The sequence below is a fragment of the Rhizopus microsporus genome, assembly GCF_002708625.1.
Source record: "Rhizopus microsporus ATCC 52813 unplaced genomic scaffold scaffold_5, whole genome shotgun sequence".
Taxonomy (NCBI): Eukaryota; Fungi; Mucoromycota; class Mucoromycetes; order Mucorales; family Rhizopodaceae; genus Rhizopus; species Rhizopus microsporus.
In genome coordinates this window covers 398,303-418,721 of record NW_019671920.1, presented here as the reverse complement: position 1 = coordinate 418,721, position 20,419 = coordinate 398,303, and the positions used below count along the sequence as shown (strand labels likewise).

Sequence of the window (20,419 nt, the reverse complement as noted above, 5' to 3'; positions counted from 1 at the left end):
GGTTTTATAAATGCTCAGGTTGCAGTTTGCTGTTAAAAGATTATATTTGATATAGCTCATGAAATCATCTGAACGAAAACGATCAGAGCCATCGTTTTGGCAACTGTGTCTTGATAAAAAGAAATCTCTTTTTCTTTCCTCTCATTATTTGAATTCATTATGAATTTCACACTTTATACTGTCTCCATTTGATGTATCGTTCACTTCTTACGGTTGAAAAGCTCTGTTAACATCAAAAACACCCTCATGTTTGAAGAAAGCTTTTGAAAAATGAAGTTACCAAGCTTTGCTTCAGATTTCAGGAACTAGTCTTTCAGATATTTGACAAAGTTGTCAATCGTTTCTTCCTTTGGGGACCCTATATAGATATATTAATGATTTTTATATATTGACGATCAGATACACTTGCATAATCTTTGGCAGAAAAAAGTTCTTGTTTACGAGATAGGCCTTGGCAGTGATTCACGTATTCTCCAAGTGGTTATGGCTTCTGGATATTATGAAATAGATAGAGATTGGCTTGGTATTGTTGGGTAAATTTGAGTACATTAGAAGTGGCCAAGAATTGAGTGAAAGACAGCTATTTGAAGATTTAGGGAAATAAGCTAACCAATCAAAATTGTTTCCTTGTGTTATTTTTGGACCCATTTAAAAATAAGCTCAGGGGGAGGTGGCAAATAGGGGTGACTACAGATTTGACCCGATGATATCTTTCTAACCTCTCTGAGGTTACTTTTTTTTGTTTGTTACAAATTTGATTAGGAATGTGGAAACCGCATTAGCCAATGATAGCTTATCAAAATAAAGAAAAAGAAAAACCTGTTTTTAAAGAAGAAAAAAATAAGGAGTAAGAGGTTTACCTTGACAATCAAAATGAATCAGGGGCAAACAACAATTTGACATTACCCCCTCTCCTTTTTTCATTTCTCTCTTTTCTTTTTTTTATTATTTTAATAATGAGCAAATTAGTATTGATAGTCGTCATGGTAATGATCAGTAGTTCATTCCAACATTGTACATCCCTTTTAAAGAACTGTCGGTCTGGAGATGACTGTTGCTCTAACCTGTCTTGCGTTACTGGTATTTGCGTACCTTCAAGGGTGGCTAAAGCGTTTTCTTCTACCTAATCCGGACACCCATTTTATAGTAATACCGTCTACAGAATGATCATTGTTACGCAGAATAAAAAAATTTTATCCTTGTCTTCTAACCCAAATATATATTGACATCTCGGAATGTCTGTGGGTTGTGTATTCTATTAAAAGAGCGACAGTCCCCACGAACGGATTTATGCAACCTCGTCAGGCCATCAAAATAGAGAGAGATTGGGAGATGATGAAACGGATATTAAGGTTTATTTATTTATTTATTTTTTTTTTACTCTCTTTTTCTCCCCCCTTTTTTTTTCTTTTTTTTTTTTTTATTGTAAAATAATATGACTTCAACAGCTGTTAGGTATAACTTTTTAGTTATTTTGTTTATTCGCCAGTTTATAATACAATTTATTTTATGTAGAGTGGCATTACGTGTACGCCCTTTAACACAAAAAGAACAACTATCAAATTGTACAGAATGTATATCTTTTATACCACATCAACCACAAATACTTATCGGAAAGGATCATTCATTTACATATGATTATGTGTTTGATACAAATACGAAACAGGAGAATATTTATAATACGTCTGTCGTACCTTTAGTAGAAAAATTTGTAGATGGGTAACTCAACAGAACCTTATACTTTCTTCACAGCACTAATATTCTTTAGGTTTAACGCAACAATATTAGCCTATGGGTAATACTTGTGTTTATACAGTTGTTGTAGATCACTAAATTAATAAATTCTTTATTTAGTCAAACAGGATCTGGTAAAACCTACAGCATGGGCACAGCCTTAGAAGAACATATCGACTCAGAACATCAAGGTAAACATAAACAAATATGAAACATGAAACACTTGTTGAAAATCACACTCTTTTCCCTTAGGTATTGTCCCTAGATTCATTCATGACTTGTTTCAGCGATTAGAAAAAAAGAAGCAGACAGAACCTATCGACTACCAAGTGCTAGTATCTTTTCTAGAACTTTACAACGAAGACCTTGTCGATTTACTTAACCCTTCCAAATCAAAAAAATGCGACGTTCAAATTCGTGAAGACGTTAATGGAAATATCTATTGGGCTGGTGTTCGTGAGGAAGTCTGCCAGACACCTGAGGATCTCGTCAAGAATTTGATCAAAGGATCACTCGGTCGCACAACCGGATCAACCGATATGAACTCCGTTTCCTCTCGATCACACGCTATCTTTTCTGTCATATTGAAGCAAAAGCCACTGCAAGAGCAAAATGAGGAACAAGTGATTGTCAGTAAATTTCATTTTGTCGATCTTGCTGGCTCCGAAAGGGTAACATTACATAAATTCGTCATATTCCCTTATTCTTATATTCTCTTAGCTAAAACGAACCAATGCTCAAGGCGATCGCGCTAGAGAAGGTATCTCTATTAACTCTGGCCTACTTGCACTTGGCAACGTCATCAGTGCTCTAGGCGATGAGTCTAGAAAATCATCTCACGTGCCCTACCGTGATTCTAAGCTCACTCGACTTTTACAAGACTCACTTGGCGGTAACTCTCAGACTCTGATGATGGCATGCGTGTCGCCATCCGATACCAATTTTCCAGAGACACTGAGTACACTCAAATACGCCAACCGTGCACGAAATATCAAAAATAAAGTAGTCATCAACCAGGAATTTGTTGGTTCTTCTGTCCAAGTCAACCAACTTCGGTCTCAGGTCGCGCGTCTGACTATGGAACTACAGGCACTCAAAGCATCTAAAACAGGCACTGGCGGGTTGGTGGGCAACCTGCTGGGTCATCAAGAAGAAATTGACCGGCTCAAGTCACGGATACAGTCAATGTCAGATGACATTGTTCGATTGACGGCCGAACGAGACACACTTCTGATGGAACGTGAGCTATCGTCAGGTGACTTTGAAAGTTCCCCCATGATTGCACAATATCAAAAGACAATCCAGGACTTACGTAACGAACTCGCTGATACACAAGAGCGGTTGGCCTTCTCCGAGTCTGTGCGTGCCCCACTTATGGACGCTGTGTCAGGCATGAGTCCACATGTATCACATACGATAAGTAAGCGCAGGTCGGCTGGTCATACCAAAAAGAGAAGAACCATTAATGGCAGTACAACCACCACAACTGCCAAGAATATTACTTTCAAGTCCACAAGGCGCTCCAAAGTACCACATAAACAATCTGAGAATACCAAGATGGCTAGCAGTAGCGAGGATGAAGATATCGAAGCATGGCTCAAGGAAACACTAGGCTCTATTCAGACCTCAGAGTCCTGTGGTCTCCGAGTCGACGCAAAACACTCCATTCTGAATGCAAAGAGTCAAATTGATAAGGCCTTGAAAGTACTGGATGAGTTCAAGGTAAAAAAAAAATGCCTATCTTATGTCACAAGTACTCATCTTTTCTTTAGATGAGAACACCAGAAGATACTCTAGATTATGAATGCGACCTCCTGGCTGACGATGAACTATTCATTCGTCTTCAATCAGATGAAACTCTCTTTGACGACCTTGAAGAATTAACAGCCGATCAGGTAAGGAAAAAAAAGATACCCTAAAGAAAGACATATTAACCATCTCATAGCCTAAGCTATTACCCTCTTATCGTTCTCGCATGCCATCAGCCGATACCTTTTTGACGGACGATACTGACTTTTCTGAATTCAACCCACAGTTCCATCGTATGCTCGATCAAATCCAATCTGACATCCAAGTGAATGAGTCCCTGGTAAACCAGCTTGAGAAGACCGAGCTTGAATACATTGACATGCGCAAGAAGTTTGAACAAAAGATCTATTCTTTACGTGACGAAATTCTCGTGCTCCGTCAAGAAGTTGCTCAACGTCAAGATGTCGCTCAACAACAAAGCATGAACGATATTCGCCATGCATACGAAGCCAAGATGAAGAACCTGATGACACAGCTTGCCGATCTTCGTCGCAAATATTCTCAAACAACAAGCTCAATTCAATCTGCGCGTAACCAGAACGAGAGCATGCTCCGTGCTCTCCGTGTTAATGTCGAGACACTCAAGATCGAAAAGCGTCGAATGATCAAGCGTATGAAAGAAGAAGCCGAGCGTGTCAAGGAGAAGTTAAGCTCACACGAACGTGAAATTCAGCAGCTGCGTCGTCGTCAGCAACGTGATGCTGAAACAAAACGCAAGTTGGAAAGAGAAGCCAAGCAACTTCAAATGGTCCTTCAGAAAAAGACAGATGAATCTCTCGTCACAGCTGAGAAGCTCAAGTCCTTGGTCAATATCCTCAAAAAGGCTGTCCGTGAAGGCGGTGTCTTGGATGACAAACTTCTTGCCAACTTTAGTTCCTTACTCGACTTGGGTCAGTTACGTCGAAGTGGTGCTGGAAGACGTCACCGTACTTCTAACACAGCTTCAGCTGCCAATGTCGCAAAGCATCATCGTATTCCTCCTCAAGTGCGCGCTGCTAAAAAGAAGTTGTTGCTCGATCAAGCATTGTCTCAATATATTCAGAGCAAACAAGCTGCTGAGGAACTACGACAGCTGATCTCTAAGCGCAATGATCTCGCTCAAAAGAAGGAAGAATACATCTCTGAACGTGAACACTTGTTACAAGGCGAAGATAAAGACATGATTCCTATCGATCGTGCTTTCAGACAGGTCATTGATGAAAATATTGAAATGATCGAAGCTGAGATCTCATATATCAATGCTCGTATCCATGCTATCAATAACATCGTCGCTGCTGACGTTCTGCAAGATGACGACGATATCGTTGATATCTCAAGTAAACCTATCGAAAAACGTGTCACCTTTGCTGCCAAGCCTAGACAACAAGAGGATAATGACGACTGGCAAGACATGGACGCACTCGAAGAACGATTTAGTCTACCTCCAAGTGCAACTCCCGAACAGTGTATTGAAATGATGTCCAAGATCTTGAGGTCAATGGATATTGATGAGTTCCGATGTGTCATGGAAGCCACCCTGGACGATATTGTCACCCTTCGTATGGATGAGGCCCAAAACAAAATGGCTATTCAACAGTACGAAAAGACAACCGAAGATTTGCGTCGTACGCTGATTGTCATGAAGAAGACTGCTCTTGATGCAACTGACGATTACGAAAAGAGATTGAAACAACTTCACCGTCGCCGTACCTCCACCCACTCTGCATTTTCGAAATTGTCTCACTATTCCGAAGATAGCAGTGATGCAGATTCGGCCATTGATGTCTTACCGGAGGACCATCATCAACATGTGGAAACCTTGTTTCACAAAATTTATAACGAAGGCATGGGAGAGTTACGCCCACCTCGTCAACCGACACCTTCAACATTGGCAGAAGCTGAACTCAGTCCTTATCTCCAACGTCGACCTTCTCTCCCACTACAGCAACGACCAGGTGCTCCGATGAAGCCGTCTGCGTCACCTCTGGCTGGTCGTCGCAATTCATCTTCTTCTCCCGAGCAGTTCTTGCAACAATTTATGATTTCCAGTGAACCAAGACGTCGACTGTCGATTCAATCCGATAGCATGTACAGTCTCACCCATGCAACTTCGCTTCCTCCTGCTCCTCCCAAGATGATCGAATCACCATCTCAACAGAATCGCCGTCGCGCCTTTTCCTTTCAACAGCCGCCCACAGCCCCTTCACCTCTGATGCAGAGAAGACGATCCCTTTTAAGGGAAATGGCCAGCCAGCAAGAATTACTAGCTCATCGTTACTCAAATCCAGACCTTGGGCAGGAATTCATGATGATGAGAAAGAAGTCATCCCCAACAAACTCTTATGAACTGAGAAGATCGGCTGCTGTCAACAATGTGTTTGATAGACTCTCTTCTGGTCATACCCAAGCTTCTCAAGCTAAAAAGAAGCTGAGCCCAAGTCCAAACAAGAATAGATACTCCTCAAGTAGTATAGATGATCTACGAAGACAGTGGGCAATTGAACTAGAAAAGATTAAAAATGTGTGTTAAAATATAGGTTTCATTTGTAATTATAGTATTTATATTAAAAGTTAGCATCAGATAAAGTAAGAGTACGATGAGATTGTATTGTGTACCTTTAGATACTAAGAAGCTGGGATATTTGAACTGAATTGACCAGATTGATGAAGGCATAACAAATCATATAGTTACGATAGATTCAGCTCTACACGAGTTCCATTTTCAACGACCGTAGTAGCAGCAGAAAGAGTAACTGTGGCTGTTGGTAAAGAGAGAGAGCCGCAGGCACCAATGACCATCCATAAGTTCCATGAGGAAATAAAAGGACGTAGTGGGTGAGATGTATGCAGCATTGTTGACTGATTTTTTGAGAGTACTGCCATGACATATGCTGTTTTTACAACCACTTCTTCTTAAGTATAATATCTCTGAAGCTTCTATCGCTATACTCAATAGATATGACAGCAGCAACTTCCTCCATTGTGGGAAGGCTGTGAGTGCGTCTGTTACCTCCTTCAATGAACCCAATTTTTATTGAAGGATTGGTAATAACGTATCGCGAATTGCTTTCATTATGGTCATTGGCGTTACTGCTCAAATCTCTGTTTGTATTTGTATTTTCTTATCTGCTTAGAGTCTCATGTGCATGGTGATATTTGCGTGAGAAAGGGGTTACGATGAGAAAGCATAGTAGAAAGCTCTGCTACGATCTAGGGGAATTAAGGTTTTCGTTTCTTTCGGATCTTCTTTGTGCAGTATAAGATGAGTTATATACGTAAAGTTGGACAAAAGATGGTTCGCTGCCGCCATAAGGAATAAGTAGCCCCTGACGATGACAAAGCGCGCCGTGGATTTGAAATGCATTCAATCCTCTTTTGCTATTGTTAGTGGTATCAGAATCCCGAGCAGAAAACATATCACAGTCTAATGAAGTAAACAAATGTTGACCTTAAAGTGCCTTCCTTGGGAGCCTATGCGTATAAGCAAGTCCTTCGAATACTCAGGCGGGTCAGTCAAGAGCTGTAACTGGACTGATCCCCGCCTACAGCATGATTCCCAGTGAGGGATTCTTGACGAAGATGCCTCTTGCCTTTCGTTTACCCAGTGCAGGGCATGGCAGCGTGGACACTCCTTTTTTACTCTTTCCAGATCTACTGGCCGTAAAAGGTATAACTGAGAAATATAAGCAGCAGGAATGGTTTGAAAAGGTTCTACACTAGGAATTCCCCTACGTTCCACTGGGCTGACTTCCTGCTCTTCTTGTTCAGCTTGACGTTTACGACATGAAGCCGCAACTCTTTCTCTGCATGTTTGGCAGATTCGATAGCGGGAATCTGTTGGCAATGCTGCAACACAGGAGAATCATATGGTTGCTCTATAAGTGTTGTTGTCTATTGTTCTATTGAGCGACAAAAAGAAGGTAGATGCAATGCAATGTTAGAAGGCGAATTTGAATCAAAAGAAAGAAACGTTCAATAATATGAGAAAGGAAAGAAAACTCATGCATTTTCAGGAACCAAATGCTTGTCGCGCAGGTGTTATGTTCAACCAGAAAGAGTAACAAAAAAAAAAAAAAAGCAGCCAAACCTTGTAATGTTGCATATTTTTTCTTATTCCAGTACATATTTTGTGCAACTAGCCGCTTCCAACTCGCTATGCTGGTTTTTGCGCGTCATCGAGCTGCCATAAGCTTAAGTACTTCATTCTTTGCGATGAATAAGGACGCAAATGCTGAATGAGATGTAGATTTTGTGTAATTAGCTATTATAAATAAATATATCTTGTGTAATTACTATATAAAGCTTCTTATGCAAATAAAAAACAATTATGCTGTTTTTTACAGAGAATGAAAGAGAGATCATTTAAATGTATAAAAATAATAAGGGGGAAGAGAAAACATGCCTGTTAGGAGTATTCTATCTATTTTTTAGCTTATAAATTAGTCCATTCTCATTCTTTTTTTCTTTCTTTTTTTTATACACATACCTATCTCATGGCCGACTATTACCGCTCAGAGCTATTAAACAAGCCCCAAAGCTCTTTTAGAAGAGACCGATTGACTCGTGAAGAGCAACAATTAAGAGAAGAAATTGCTAGACTGAGAAGAGAAGAACAAGAACTCAAAGAAAAGGACTATCTATTAAAGCAACATATTGAAGCCGTTAGAGAAGAATTGGCCGCAACCACTGCTGGAAAATGAAATTATAAAAATAGAAACCAATATTAACCGACTGAGGTTATTCAACACATGGCAATAAAAAAGTTCTCCCCTTTTGATACCGAATAAACTCAATGCTATATCACTATATTATAGACTAAATAGAAAAAGAGAGAGAGAGAGAAATAAGAAGCGAAAAGGAGAAAGAGAGATTCTAGACTACAGTAGATCCTTTTTTCTTCTTTGTTGGCCGAGGCGCAATCTTTTTTTATTTTTTGCATGATTTCTTGTATTTTCTTTTCTTGTGTTTCTTCTTGTTCAAAAACATGAACTCCCTGGGTTCGAACCCTGAAACAAGGTACACTCGACTAGAAAAGCTAGGTGAAGGCACCTATGCGACCGTTTATAAGGGAAAGAGTCGAATTACAGGAGAGACAGTAGCTCTTAAAGAAATTCACTTAGATCCTGAAGAAGGTGCACCCTCCACAGCCATTCGAGAAATTTCACTCATGAAGGAACTCAAACATACCAACATCATTCGACTGCTTGATGTCATTCATACCGAAAGTAAACTCATTCTCGTCTCAGAGTATATGGACCAAGACCTCAAAAAGTTTATGGACGCTCGACAGGGTAATCTCGACACAGCCACTATCAAGTCGTTCATGTATCAATTATTGAAGGGTATCGCTTATTGTCATGAAAACAGGGTGCTTCATCGTGACCTGAAGCCTCAGAACTTGCTGATCAATAAACATGGTGAATTGAAATTGGGAGACTTTGGCCTGGCTCGTGCCTTTGGTATCCCTGTAAACACGTTTTCGAATGAAGTTGTCACGCTTTGGTATCGTGCACCTGATGTCCTTTTGGGCTCTCGTATGTATTCTACATCCATCGATATCTGGTCAGCAGGCTGCATTATGGGTGAAATGTACACAGGTCGGCCGTTGTTCCCTGGAACGACCAATGAAGATCAGTTACAAAAGATATTTCGGTTATTAGGCACACCAACAGAACAGACTTGGCCTGGTGTCTCGCAACTATCAGAATATAAACAACCAGCTGTCATCTATCCTCAACAGAGCATAAATCAAGTTTTACCCAACATTGATGTCTGTGGTCTCGATTTACTCAGTCGTATGCTTCAATATCAACCTCAATTAAGAATATCAGCAAAGGATGCACTCAATCACAGTTACTTTGCTGAATTAAATAGATGTAACCCTTATTAGAATTAAAGTTGTTTTTTTCTTTATCACTTTTTATATGCGTCATTGCTTTATTCTCCAAGTTGAGGTCCCTTCAAGGATGTTCTACCAGCACGCATCATTTCATCAACTAATAAGAGATTACTTGCGATAACAGAGCAAGAATGGAGCATATGACGATGGACTCTGTAATTGTCCCAAACGCCTTCTAATTTAGGATCCATCGTTTCACCTGTCTTCAGGTCAACACCTACAACGTGACCATCAGAATGTTCATCCTTAAAGTATGTTAGTTTTGTTATAATATATCCTTTTTTTTTCTTACCTGTAAAGCAACAATCACATCCTGAACATCAAAACCAGCATTTTGAGCAAGGACCTTGGGTATGATCAACATAGCATCAGCAAAGGCTTGAACGCCCATCTTGGCACGACCCTTGACTTCCTTTTTATATTTCGTCAAATGTTGAGCAAGAGCTACTTCAAAGGCACCACCACCAGGAACAACAGCTTTATCTTCAACTGCATTCTTGACAGCACGAAGACCATCACGAACAGCGTCATTTGTTTGAGCAATGATATGAGGGTTAGGTCCCTTGATCAAGATGGTCACACTATAGGGATCCTTGACATCTTCAACAAATGTGTATTTATCTTCCCCCAATACTTGTTCATAGACTAATCCTGCGTAACCTAATACTTCAGGTGTCAAATCTTCTACTGAGTTTTGAGCAACGCCACCACACGCCAGTTGAAGACGCTCCATATTTCTTCTTTTAGCTCTACGAAGGGCCAAGATACCATGCTTGGCCAATAAGTCAAGAGAAAGAGGGTCGATACCCTTTTGGTTGATGATAACAAATCCCTTATCGGCATTTTCACCACTACAAACCTCATTCTTGAACTCGACTAAACGGCGGACCTTATCATCCACATGCTTACGTTCACTCTCTACCAATCTATCACGTTGCTCAGGAGTAGAATAGAAGAAGCCAGAGTTGATTTCAGATTTTTCGTATTCGAGACTGACGTTGAGTGTCAAGATGAATGCATCTTTGATTCGCTTGGGCATATCAGGATGACGAGCACCATGGTCCAAGACGAGACCACGGATCAGCTTAGACTCTGTCTCTGAACGGTGTTGCATTTTCATGATTTCAACCATATGAAGATCGATGGGTTCTCCTTCACGATGAATAGCCAAGACAGCATCGACCACGGCTTCAGTCAACGTATCAGCCAAGGCGCGGTGAACTTTGGTGCGAAGGGAGGTACGCGCGACTGATACTAGTAATTCACGATCAATCTCGGCTTGCTGCACTTTGAATTCATCCAAAAACTACAATATATTAGATAGCTGTTTTCCACGGTAGAATGTATTCTTACCTTGAGAGCTTCCTTTTTGGCAAGGTCGTATCCTTCTGTGATCACACGAGGATGGAGACCTTCAGAGATATAACGTTCGGCTTGTTTTAAAAGTTCACCGACCATCAAGACGATGGATGTTGTGCCATCTCCTGTGATTTCATCTTGAGCTGTAGCGGCTTTGGCAATCATGGCAGCAGTAGGATGTTGAATTTGCTTTTTGTGTGTTAGTAATCATTATATATATTTGTGCGTTTTTGCTTACCATTTCACTCAGTAGGACCTTTCCGTCCTTGGTAAGCTTAATACCACCAGCACCATCTACCAACCTATGTGATGATAAGTTCACTTTATGACATATCTTTTTATTATATAGTTACATCTTGATTGTTCCTCTGGGGCCCAAGTTAGATCTTAGCACTTCTTGTAAACCTATCGCGGCAGTAATGTTGAGCTGAAGTGCCTGTCCGCGTCTTGCGACATCCGAATTTGGATTGATTACTTTCAAAGCAGCAGATGACCTTGAGTTTTATTTTAGTTTATGTACTTTTTTATTTTTGTTAAATGGCTTACATTATTAGATTTTAAATAAGAAGAAAAAAAAAGAACTGATGAAGGATGTAGAAAGATCTTCTTGTCCCGCAATAGAAAAAAAAAAAATTTCAAAGGCAATAAAGCACACACAAACAACGCACACGAGTTAAAACAAATTGTCGCTCAGCTACAGCGGAAATTGATTCTCTCTTTCTCTCTTTCTCCTCCTTCATTAGAAAAATAGGAGGGAGAGGATTTATAAAAAAGGGAAAAGTACACACATAGGATTTAATAACAGCTATTCTTTAAATCAACTGTTTCCGTTTCATTCAAGCATAACAGTTTAGAAATAACAGGTACCATGGACTAAGATTATGTAAGCAAATGGCTTTTTAAACTATAAGCTTTTTTTTTTTTTTTTTTTTTTTTACCTGCTTATTATCAGACATCAAAAACTTTAAAATGACATTTTTCAAGTATTCAATACTCATATTTTGCTGTTTATCAACTGCATTCATTTTCCTACTTTTTATAAGAAATAAGATCAAATAAATCTTTTTTTTTTTTACCTTATTTCACTCTTTAACAATTGTTCCTGACGTCTCAAGGATCTATTGTCACACTCATATTCATGTAATGAAATACGTAATTCCTGTAACTCTCTTTCTAGTTTTGTTTGCTCTTTGGAAACATCTATGGGTTGTTGTTTCAATTGCATCAAGTGACTATTTTCCTTTTCTAATTGCTCTATTTTATCTTGTAGCTCATGTATGTCCTTCTGATGGCTGTGGTTTTGTTGTTTAAGCTGATCTAATATTTGCTGATAGGAATGTTCAAGTGACTCTATCCTAGACTTATCACGCGCAGACACTTGTCGCAATCGACTTAGCTGTGATTCATTTGTACTCTTTTCCTTTAATAACGTCGCTTGATGTGCTTCTAGTTCATTGATATGATCAATAGCCTTGCGCAAGTCTCTCTCCAAGACTAATTGCTGTTCAGACTTTTTACCACATTCTGCCTCATATTTTCTATTGGTTATCAGTATACATCCTGTATTGTATGTTTGCTCTTATAATTTACTGTTCTAGTTCTTGTAACTGTTTCTCTAGTTGATGTACTCTAGTCATATCTTGTTGCTCTTCCTTGTTCTTTTCTAATAGTTTACGTGCTCGCTTCTTATATTGTTCAAATTCCTTTTTTATAGTGTCTATTTGACTGGATAATTGCTCATTTTCAGCTTTCTATTTTAAAATGAGTAATTGTACATACATTGTCCCAAGAACCTTACATAACTCTCCATCCTCTCCTCTGCTGAATCCTTTTCTCTTTTCAATACTTCTAGGGTTGCTATTTTAAATAGTTAATAGAACACAACTTGTATTATCATAGATGAGTTACATTGATTTGACGTCAAGTCTATATTATATTTCTCTTCTTTAGCTTGATACTCTTCCAGTTGACACTTTAATTCTTCAATTTCCTTTTTCTGTGAGGCGATCGTTGCTCGATAGTTATCTATGCTTTTGGTAGCCTGTCCAAATATCTCTATTGATTTTATTTATTAAATGCCAAGTTCATTTATTCTGTACCTCGCATCTTTTTCAGCTTTTCTTCATGTTCGGCTAATGGATACTCATTAGTAACGCTTATGCACATTTTATATTTCTCTTACTTGTTTTTGTAGTCAATTTGTCTTGAAGCGCGTTGCATTCATCGGTCTTTTGCTTTAATTGATGCTTTAAATCTTTTACTTGTTCAAGTAATTGGAACTGACTCTTTTCTATATCCTGTAATCCTGCTTTCTTTTCTTTATACAATCAGTTTCTCCCTCTTTCATGACATTATATAAATAAACCTTTGTTGTCTTGTATTCTTTCTCCGTCATCCTTGTAAAGAAAATACAGCACTTGTACTTTTTAAAATAGTGGTCGGATTTTAGAACAAAGAAATGTATTTGCTCACATGTTTGAAGATAAATATGGATTGTGCTATTATTGCTTTTCTTTTGTTTTATTCTGAATAAAGATACACACAGGCTCATCGTACTTTCTATTTTGTCTGATTCTATAACAAAGCTAAATACAGCAATGGGCTCTCGAACAGACAGTCTCGAAACAAAATCTGATAATTAATCATACTACGAATTGACCAGTACATTGTGGTCAAAAAAGGTCTTTGTAGCAGTGATTCCATAACCAAGTGCCTCCAAGCAAGTTCATTATCAAATATGACCACATTGGTTCACTTCATGGCACAGTAACAAAAGTATGTCACTGCATTAAATGGATACGATGATCCAACGTCACAAACTATTTACAGAGTTGCTTATGATACTTTTACAGACAAGCTGATCTAGGAAATGAATATTGAAGCATTCTACCCTTCTGATATCAAATCCAATATACTTTCTTTTCTTTGTTACAGCGAAGCCAAAGCAGTGCAGTCTAAAATGATTATACACAAACTCAAATTATAATTTTCAACAAAGACTCCATATCATTTGTATATTTTGATATATTGCTTACTTTTATTTCACTCTAATAAAGAAAACAGACGAGCCATTTCATTTATGCGTTATGCGACCATTATTTCGATTGTCAATTTCATTATATGACAAGCATACAACAAACTTGTTGAGGACTCATATTCTCTTCTGTTTTACAAGTTTTGGCTGGCTTTGAGTATGCCGTTACTTTCGCTTTCGTGATGTCAATGAGAATGACTTTTTCGGAATGAAAGCTGTTGCTTCTATTCCTTCGTTAAGTACATTGCTACCACCGTTGTTGGGAAAAGAACTAAAAGTGTAAACGAAAAATATGGTCAAGCGCACTTCAATAAAGTGAGCCATTACATTTCAAGAGCGTGTCCAATTGAACTACTGTACAGAGAGAAAAGAAAAACGAAAAAGGTAAAGAATGGTACCTTATTGTACGACGTGACCTTTTTAAAGAGGAGATGGAACAAGCCACTTGCATAAAAAAGAAAAGACTTTTCGTGCTTTTTTACACTTTTCATATCGTTTTTTCAAAAGAATGAGAGCACCTACTTCACAAGACAACTTATGGGTAGCAGCAGGTAAAGGAGAGTCATTGTTACAAATAAACAAGATATAACTGACATCAAAATTAGGTGACGGTCAACTCGATCGAGTCAAGGCAAGTTTCAACAATAATAAAAAGGAAGAGTATATTCATATGTTCAATAGGAATTGATTGAAGGTGGCATGGATGTAAATAGTCATGATCAATTTGGTTATACAGCAATGTAAATAACAGTTGATGATAATGATAACATACTTAATTGGTTGTTTCTTAGGCACGCAGCAGTATCATATAATCAGACCGAAATTGTGAAGTATTTGTTGGATAAAGGAGCTGATGTGAATGTAGAAGATTTTGATAAAGATACACCCTTGTTTGTAGCAGAGACAGTGGAAATGGCACAGATCTTGCTTGATCGTGGTGCTGATCCTAAAAAAGTCAATGAAGATGGATTCACACCAGCTTTGACAGCATTTCAAGAAGGATGGAAAGAAGTAGCAGAATATTTGGCAAATATTACCAAGGAAGTACTGCCAACAGAAGACTTGGAAGATATGTCTCTGGCTCATGTCCAACATGATAATAATGATGAAGACTATGATCCAGAAGTGGCAAGCAAGATGCAAGAAATCATTAATAGAATTGAAGAACAAGGAGGCGAATTTGCAAATGAAGAAGAGCTAAGAGAGATGGTGACAAAGCTATTACTGGAAGAACTAAGAAAAAGTGCCTCCTAAAAAGTCACACAGACTTGGAATGTATATTAAATAAAAAGCGTGTTATTGTATCATCTTTAAACTTGTGTGAGCAAACTTTTTGTGTTGAGATAGTAAAGAGGGGGCGCACCTAGGAAATTAAAGTGCGAACACAAACTATACAATTAAAAAATCTGTCTTTTCCTTTTTTTTTTTTTCCTTTAATTGAACGACAATGGATAAATATCAAGTATGAAAACTAATTAAAAATAAAGCAAAGATTGACTTTTTTGTTTTATTAAAGAAAATAGAGAAGCTTGGTGAAGGTTTGTTTGTGTTAATGGTGTATACTCAACATCTGATTAACACTCCATTAAGGTACCTATGGTATTGTTTATAAAGCACAAAATAGAGAAACAAATGAAGTGGTTGCTTTAAAGCGTATTCGACTTGATAATGAAGAAGAAGGCGTAAGTAATATTGTAGATGATTTAAATTATTAATGTGTAAAATTATATATAAAAATAAAGGTACCTTGTACCGCCATTCGTGAAATCTCTCTACTAAAGGAACTAAAACACCCAAATATTCTAAGGTAAAATACATAGACAAATCCTCAAGCTTATTCTCAAACTATTCATAGACTTTATGATGTGTTGCATACAGAAAAGAAGCTGACGCTGATATTTGAATACTTGGACTCTGACCTCAAAAAGTTTCTTGATTCCTATGGTGGAGATATTGATGTCTTGACTTTGAAGGTAAGAATAGTACCTAATTTTGCACGCACAGTAGGCTCATTGAATTATAGCAATTGATGTATCAACTTTTGAAAGGTATCGCATTTTGTCACGCCCATAGAGTCTTGCACAGAGTAAAGTATATCAAGTAATTCTTTCGACACATCAGCTAATACAATTCATCATAGGACTTGAAGCCTCAAAACTTATTGATTAATAAAGTACGATCAATGTATAAAAGAAGGAGAGAATATTATCTAACTATAAATTTAGAAAGGAGAATTGAAATTGGGTGATTTTGGTTTGGCCAGAGCATACGGTATCCCAGTGAGAAGCTATTCACATGAGGTAACATTTATATATTTATACATGATGCGCATATTGATCTATATATATATATATTAGGTGGTCACTCTATGGTACAGAGCACCTGATGTCTTGATGGGATCTCGTCAATATTCAACTTCAATTGATTTATGGTCTGCAGGGTGTATCTTTGCTGAAATGGCCTCTGGAAGACCGCTGTTCCCAGGCAACTCAATCTCGGATCAATTGCAAAGGATATTTAAGGTGCTAGGTACACCCACAGAAGAGACGTGGCCAAAGGTATCCCAGCTTCCAGAGTACAAGGTAATGTCTTTATATGAGGTATATTAACACAAACACTCATGTATTCTCTCCATTAGCGTGATTTTGAGATATTTCCAAGGATACCTTTAGAGACCCTCTTACCTAAATTGGATTCACTCGGTATTGATCTGCTAAAGGTAAGTTCAGTGGATGGCTTCGAATGCGATATAGAACTAATTGATATACTAGCGTCTTTTGGAGTACCCTCCTGAAAAGCGTATTACAGCAAGCGATGCATTACAACGTAAGATAATATTTTAAAAGAGTATTTTAGCTCATTCTTTTTTATGTAGATCCTTACTTTGATGAGCTGCGGAAAAAGGATCAAACAGTTGAAAATAATGGTCATATCAAAGAAACACGATAAAATAACGTAAATGATTGTATTTACATCTTCACCTATTTATATTATACACCCACAATGGCGCACACGCACACACACATACATATACATATACGCATATGACAGTAGCTGTATATCTCTTAATAGTTAAACTGGTATCATTTTCTTATTAATTCATAAACGTAATCTGCAATTGCAAGTGAAGATGTTAACCCAGGACTTTCAATACCCATCAGTGTAAAAAAGTTATCCAAGTTTGCCTCACGCTCTTCCTTGATGATAAAATCTCTAAACGGCTCACCTGGTCCAGCAAGTTTTGGCCTAAGTATATACACACAATGAGTTTTTTTTATGCTTTACGGTGTAGAGTGAACTTGCCTTATACCAGAGTAATCAGGATGCAGCTTTTCTGGATTAAGTGACGGTAAATAGGTTTGAATGGCCTTGACAAAAGCGTCTTTCTTTGCCTCGTCCTCTGGCACTTGATAGTCATAGGGATCATCAATGTACTGTACGTCAGGGCCAAATTTGAGATGACCAGCGAGATCGAGTGTGAGATGAGTGCCCAAACCGGCGAGATTCTTTTCAGGGCAAGGATAGATGAGATGATTCACTTGCAGCTGAGTGTCAGTTGAGCGATAATAATGTCCACGGGCATAGTACAAGCGATAAGGCAACTGAAGCATCTGGCCGATTTTATCTGCATGAAGTCCAGCAGCATTAAAGACGCGTCGAGCCAGAACCCATGACTGGGTCTGGTTAGTAACTAGCTGTAAGAGGTACCCTGGCTGTTGAGGACGAATGGCCTTAACTTCAGTTGCCAAGGCGACCGCGACGTTCTGCTCTAAATAGCCCATCAGTGCATGCGAGTCTAGAATACCTGTCGATGGCGACACAAGGACAGCACGACCAATATGAACATGAGGTTCCTGACGTTTGGCTTCGTCCAAACTAAGGAAATATGTAGGCACGCCTAATCGGGTAGCCTTGGCATGAAGCTGCTTCAGGTACGCCTCTTGAGTTGCGTCCTGCGCAACGACCCATTTACCAATCTGCTTATGTGGTATTCCTTTCTGAGCCAATAGCTTGTACATCTTTCTGTTTCCCTCGATGCAGAGTCTTGTCTTTAAACTCTCTTCTGGGTAATAGATACCAGCATGGATCACTTCACTATTTCTCGAACTATATATACACATGATCAGTCTTGTTTTGTCCCATGTATCCTATTGGGCCTAACAATATATATTAACCTTGTCTCTTGTCCTATCAGTTTGTTTTTCTCTACAACAAACGTCGTCTCCATCGGTCTCTCTCTTGTCAACTTTTCACCCAGGGCTAAACCGACAACACCACCGCCAATGATGATGTTGTCTACTTGTAAATCAGGAACTACAGTTGAATACTTTTTGACATGTCGAAGCCATTTGTGCATCTTGTAAAAAAAAAAAAAAGAAAACAAAAGGTTTACCCGAGGAACAATTGTAGCACCAGTGTTGGGTGCATAAAGACATAAGATTAAATTTCATCAAAACAAAGGCAACAGGTGGATATGATAAAGGGACTTTTGAAAAACTGTATCTTTCTAGATGACTTTACCTTTTATATTAGCATGAAACGTAGCATAGTCTCGTCGTGCATACGAACAGAGAAGGGACAGTAACGGGGAAATATGCTAGTTTTCTAAAAGTTGCACTGGATGAAATAGACCAGTATTTGCACATGAAGGAGGCTATCATCTAGTCATAGGTCATGCCCCCTATCCATGCTTCTGAAGATAGAGCCAGACATACCGTATCCCGAGCTTAATTCAGTCAAGCACTTTTTGTTCAATTGTTAGCAGTAAAGTAAAACGCAAGCATGTTCCTGGAAGAGGAAGATACTGACAACAAGAATCAACGAGACTTCTAATATATTTAACCTGAATGACTTTAAAGGGTTTTGCTGGAATATTCTAACACAAATGTTTAGATAAATGCTGCAACAGAGAGCAACTTTTAACGTATGTAGCTTACTACATTTTAAAAACTGATAAAGATAAATCTTGGTCGCACCAGAATACGTTTTCTATAAGAAACAAAGTCAATATAGCAATTACTATCATGCAAATTAGATTGTATATAAACTGCTTACAAATGATAATCATCATTTGTTCTCCCTGCACAGAAAATGGACCTCGACCTTTTCGGGCATTTAAAGTTATTCTAAAAGGAAAGGGTTTAGACACTGGATGATGTAATAACATACAAACAGCATGAATGCAACATGAAAAAAAGGTTTGTATATATCATTTGATGAAAGAAAGCAAAGAGAGAACAAAACAAAAAGAGATGATATATTCTGATGAAAGTCTCTAACGTAAAAAATAATCATCTCATCGCTTCTTATCGTGCAGTGTTTAAGAAGAAATATCAATGTAGTCAGAAAGACATCATTCGTTTCAACAACCGAAACATGGCTTTTGAGGTTATATAAAGCAGAGTAAAAGGGATGTCTTTGATATTCTTTTAGTTGTAAATATATTTTAAAGATGGTTAAAATTGGAATCAACGGTTTTGGTCGTATCGGCCGTATTGTCTTCCGTGCTGCTCGTGAAAAGCAAGGCGTCGAAGTCGTATCTATCAATGATCCCTTCATCTCTTTGGACTATATGGTCTACATGCTCAAATATGATACTGTTCATGGCCGCTTCAAGGGACAAGTCGAGGCCAAAGACGGCTATTTGGTTGTCGATGGTCAAAAGATTCACGTCCACAACGAAAAGGAACCAGCCAATATTCCCTGGGGCAAAGACGGCGTTGACATCGTAGTCGAATCCACTGGTGTATTTTTGTCTACGGAAGCTGCTGGAAACCACTTGAAGGGTGGTGCTAAGAAGGTCGTCATCACTGCCCCCTCTCCTGATGCACCCATGTATGTCTGTGGTGTCAACCTGGACAAATATAAGGCTGATCAAAAGATTGTCTCCAACGCCTCCTGTACCACCAACTGTTTAGCTCCTCTGGCCAAGGTCATTCATGAAAAGTTTGGTATCAAGGAAGGTTTGATGACCACTGTACACGCAACCACAGCAACCCAAAAGACCGTCGATGGTCCCTCTCACAAGGACTGGCGTGGTGGTCGTGCTGCTTACTCTAATATCATTCCTTCCACAACTGGTGCTGCCAAGGCTGTAGGTAAGGTCATTCCCGAGCTAAATGGCAAGCTGACCGGTATGGCCTTCCGTGTACCCACGAGTGATGTCTCTGTTGTCGATTTGACAGTCAACTTGGAAAAAGAAACTTCATATGACGACATCAAGAAGGCTATCAAGGAGGCTTCTCAAGGCCCATTGAAGGGTATCCTGGATTACACAGAAGATTCTGTGGTATCTACTGATTTCATCGGTGAAGAACACAGCAGTGTCTTTGATGCTAACGCCGGTATTCAATTGACACCTACCTTTGTCAAATTGATCGCTTGGTACGATAACGAAAAGGGTTATAGTTGCAGAGTAGTTGACTTGGTTCAACATATTGCCAAAACCTTGTAAATTTCTTTTTATTTTTGAATAAACCGTTTCAAAAGCTCTCTTTGTAAATGCATACGAATATGTGCGTGTACATCCCATAAAAAAGGGGGGAAAGCATAAAGCATATAAACAATCATGCAGTGATACTAAAATTAAAACCGAATGATTTTCA

At 38.6% G+C, this 20,419-nt stretch overlaps 11 protein-coding genes across 11 annotated transcripts; 6 read left to right on the top strand and 5 right to left on the bottom strand.

The window, feature by feature from the left end:
• The first annotated feature begins 818 nt into the window (after positions 1 to 818).
• On the top strand, positions 819 to 1,378 carry RHIMIDRAFT_277922 (uncharacterized protein). The gene has a single exon (XM_023612711.1). The coding sequence runs from the start codon at positions 957 to 959 to the stop codon at positions 1,125 to 1,127; it is 171 nt and encodes a 56-aa protein (XP_023467719.1). The 5' UTR covers positions 819 to 956; the 3' UTR covers positions 1,128 to 1,378.
• A 604-nt stretch (positions 1,379 to 1,982) lies between these two features.
• On the top strand, positions 1,983 to 2,832 carry RHIMIDRAFT_190469 (P-loop containing nucleoside triphosphate hydrolase protein; the record flags this gene model as incomplete). Its single annotated transcript, XM_023605930.1, has 2 exons — positions 1,983 to 2,405; positions 2,455 to 2,832. Coding segments are annotated over 2 exons (801 nt in total), but the record flags the coding sequence as incomplete, so codon positions are not given.
• Positions 2,833 to 6,209: 3,377 nt separating this feature from the next.
• Positions 6,210 to 6,600, bottom strand: RHIMIDRAFT_277915 (uncharacterized protein; the record flags this gene model as incomplete). The annotated part of the gene is made up of 1 exon (XM_023612710.1): positions 6,210 to 6,600. The coding sequence occupies exon 1, from the start codon at positions 6,373 to 6,375 to the stop codon at positions 6,211 to 6,213; it is 165 nt and encodes a 54-aa protein (XP_023467717.1). The 5' UTR covers positions 6,376 to 6,600.
• Positions 6,601 to 8,506: 1,906 nt separating this feature from the next.
• On the top strand, positions 8,507 to 9,412 carry RHIMIDRAFT_200848 (putative CDK1; the record flags this gene model as incomplete). The annotated part of the gene is made up of 1 exon (XM_023606486.1): positions 8,507 to 9,412. The coding sequence occupies one exon, from the start codon at positions 8,507 to 8,509 to the stop codon at positions 9,410 to 9,412; it is 906 nt and encodes a 301-aa protein (XP_023467716.1).
• A 23-nt stretch (positions 9,413 to 9,435) lies between these two features.
• On the bottom strand, positions 9,436 to 11,391 carry RHIMIDRAFT_112993 (T-complex protein 1 zeta subunit). The gene is made up of 6 exons (XM_023605269.1): positions 11,327 to 11,391; positions 11,134 to 11,274; positions 11,019 to 11,082; positions 10,775 to 10,969; positions 9,714 to 10,727; positions 9,436 to 9,666 (listed from the first exon to the last, which is right to left on the bottom strand). Coding segments are annotated over exons 1-6 (1,623 nt in total). The 5' UTR covers positions 11,329 to 11,391; the 3' UTR covers positions 9,436 to 9,459.
• RHIMIDRAFT_113012 (uncharacterized protein) lies at positions 11,286 to 12,533 on the bottom strand. Its single transcript, XM_023605271.1, has 4 exons — positions 12,371 to 12,533; positions 11,857 to 12,318; positions 11,719 to 11,809; positions 11,286 to 11,653 (listed from the first exon to the last, which is right to left on the bottom strand). Exons 1-4 carry the CDS (start codon positions 12,415 to 12,417, stop codon positions 11,576 to 11,578), a joined length of 678 nt encoding a protein of 225 aa, XP_023467714.1. The 5' UTR covers positions 12,418 to 12,533; the 3' UTR covers positions 11,286 to 11,575.
• Positions 12,534 to 13,215, bottom strand: RHIMIDRAFT_113011 (uncharacterized protein). Its single transcript, XM_023605270.1, has 4 exons — positions 13,146 to 13,215; positions 12,963 to 13,092; positions 12,880 to 12,912; positions 12,534 to 12,835 (listed from the first exon to the last, which is right to left on the bottom strand). Exons 1-4 carry the CDS (start codon positions 13,173 to 13,175, stop codon positions 12,651 to 12,653), a joined length of 378 nt encoding a protein of 125 aa, XP_023467713.1. The 5' UTR covers positions 13,176 to 13,215; the 3' UTR covers positions 12,534 to 12,650.
• A 1,102-nt stretch (positions 13,216 to 14,317) lies between these two features.
• Positions 14,318 to 15,187, top strand: RHIMIDRAFT_290775 (ankyrin). The gene is made up of 4 exons (XM_023613758.1): positions 14,318 to 14,365; positions 14,420 to 14,445; positions 14,496 to 14,554; positions 14,606 to 15,187. Exons 1-4 carry the CDS (start codon positions 14,323 to 14,325, stop codon positions 15,066 to 15,068), a joined length of 591 nt encoding a protein of 196 aa, XP_023467712.1. The 5' UTR covers positions 14,318 to 14,322; the 3' UTR covers positions 15,069 to 15,187.
• A 72-nt stretch (positions 15,188 to 15,259) lies between these two features.
• On the top strand, positions 15,260 to 16,929 carry RHIMIDRAFT_112841 (protein serine/threonine kinase; the record flags this gene model as incomplete). The annotated part of the gene is made up of 12 exons (XM_023605268.1): positions 15,260 to 15,276; positions 15,331 to 15,352; positions 15,405 to 15,496; positions 15,557 to 15,621; positions 15,670 to 15,787; positions 15,838 to 15,900; positions 15,955 to 15,987; positions 16,040 to 16,114; positions 16,172 to 16,396; positions 16,453 to 16,533; positions 16,586 to 16,640; positions 16,690 to 16,929. Coding segments are annotated over 12 exons (920 nt in total), but the record flags the coding sequence as incomplete, so codon positions are not given.
• RHIMIDRAFT_287203 (FAD dependent oxidoreductase) lies at positions 16,898 to 18,171 on the bottom strand (the record flags this gene model as incomplete). Its single annotated transcript, XM_023613454.1, has 3 exons — positions 16,898 to 17,060; positions 17,118 to 17,921; positions 17,990 to 18,171. 3 exons carry the CDS (start codon positions 18,169 to 18,171, stop codon positions 16,898 to 16,900), a joined length of 1,149 nt encoding a protein of 382 aa, XP_023467710.1.
• A 1,095-nt stretch (positions 18,172 to 19,266) lies between these two features.
• On the top strand, positions 19,267 to 20,268 carry RHIMIDRAFT_200313 (glyceraldehyde-3-phosphate dehydrogenase 2; the record flags this gene model as incomplete). The annotated part of the gene is made up of 1 exon (XM_023606444.1): positions 19,267 to 20,268. The coding sequence occupies one exon, from the start codon at positions 19,267 to 19,269 to the stop codon at positions 20,266 to 20,268; it is 1,002 nt and encodes a 333-aa protein (XP_023467709.1).
• Between the last annotated feature and the right edge of the window lie 151 nt (positions 20,269 to 20,419).

What these genes read in the sequence shown, in the direction of transcription:
- RHIMIDRAFT_277922 (XM_023612711.1), top strand. Translation starts at nt 957, where the DNA reads ATGAGCAAATTAGTATTGATAGTCGTCATGGTAATGATCAGTAGTTCA.
- RHIMIDRAFT_112993 (XM_023605269.1), bottom strand. An exon ending in AGGTCCTACTGAGTGAAATG is followed by an intron (nt 10,970 to 11,018) that starts GTAAGCAAAAAC and finishes ACACACAAAAAG; the next exon opens with CAAATTCAACATCCTACTGC. An exon ending in ATGTGATTGTTGCTTTACAG is followed by an intron (nt 9,667 to 9,713) that starts GTAAGAAAAAAA and finishes ACATACTTTAAG; the next exon opens with GATGAACATTCTGATGGTCA.
- RHIMIDRAFT_113012 (XM_023605271.1), bottom strand. Translation starts at nt 12,417, where the DNA reads ATGACTAGAGTACATCAACTAGAGAAACAGTTACAAGAACTAGAACA. An exon ending in CAGTTACAAGAACTAGAACA is followed by an intron (nt 12,319 to 12,370) that starts GTAAATTATAAG and finishes GATAACCAATAG; the next exon opens with AAAATATGAGGCAGAATGTG. An exon ending in TGATGTCTGATAATAAGCAG is followed by an intron (nt 11,654 to 11,718) that starts GTAAAAAAAAAA and finishes ACATAATCTTAG; the next exon opens with TCCATGGTACCTGTTATTTC.
- RHIMIDRAFT_113011 (XM_023605270.1), bottom strand. Translation starts at nt 13,175, where the DNA reads ATGACGGAGAAAGAATACAAGACAACAAAG. An exon ending in CAAATTGACTACAAAAACAA is followed by an intron (nt 12,913 to 12,962) that starts GTAAGAGAAATA and finishes AGTATCCATTAG; the next exon opens with CCGAACATGAAGAAAAGCTG. An exon ending in AAAGCTGAAAAAGATGCGAG is followed by an intron (nt 12,836 to 12,879) that starts GTACAGAATAAA and finishes TAAAATCAATAG; the next exon opens with AGATATTTGGACAGGCTACC.
- RHIMIDRAFT_290775 (XM_023613758.1), top strand. Translation starts at nt 14,323, where the DNA reads ATGAGAGCACCTACTTCACAAGACAACTTATGGGTAGCAGCAG. An exon ending in CAACTTATGGGTAGCAGCAG is followed by an intron (nt 14,366 to 14,419) that starts GTAAAGGAGAGT and finishes CATCAAAATTAG; the next exon opens with GTGACGGTCAACTCGATCGA. An exon ending in CAATTTGGTTATACAGCAAT is followed by an intron (nt 14,555 to 14,605) that starts GTAAATAACAGT and finishes GTTGTTTCTTAG; the next exon opens with GCACGCAGCAGTATCATATA.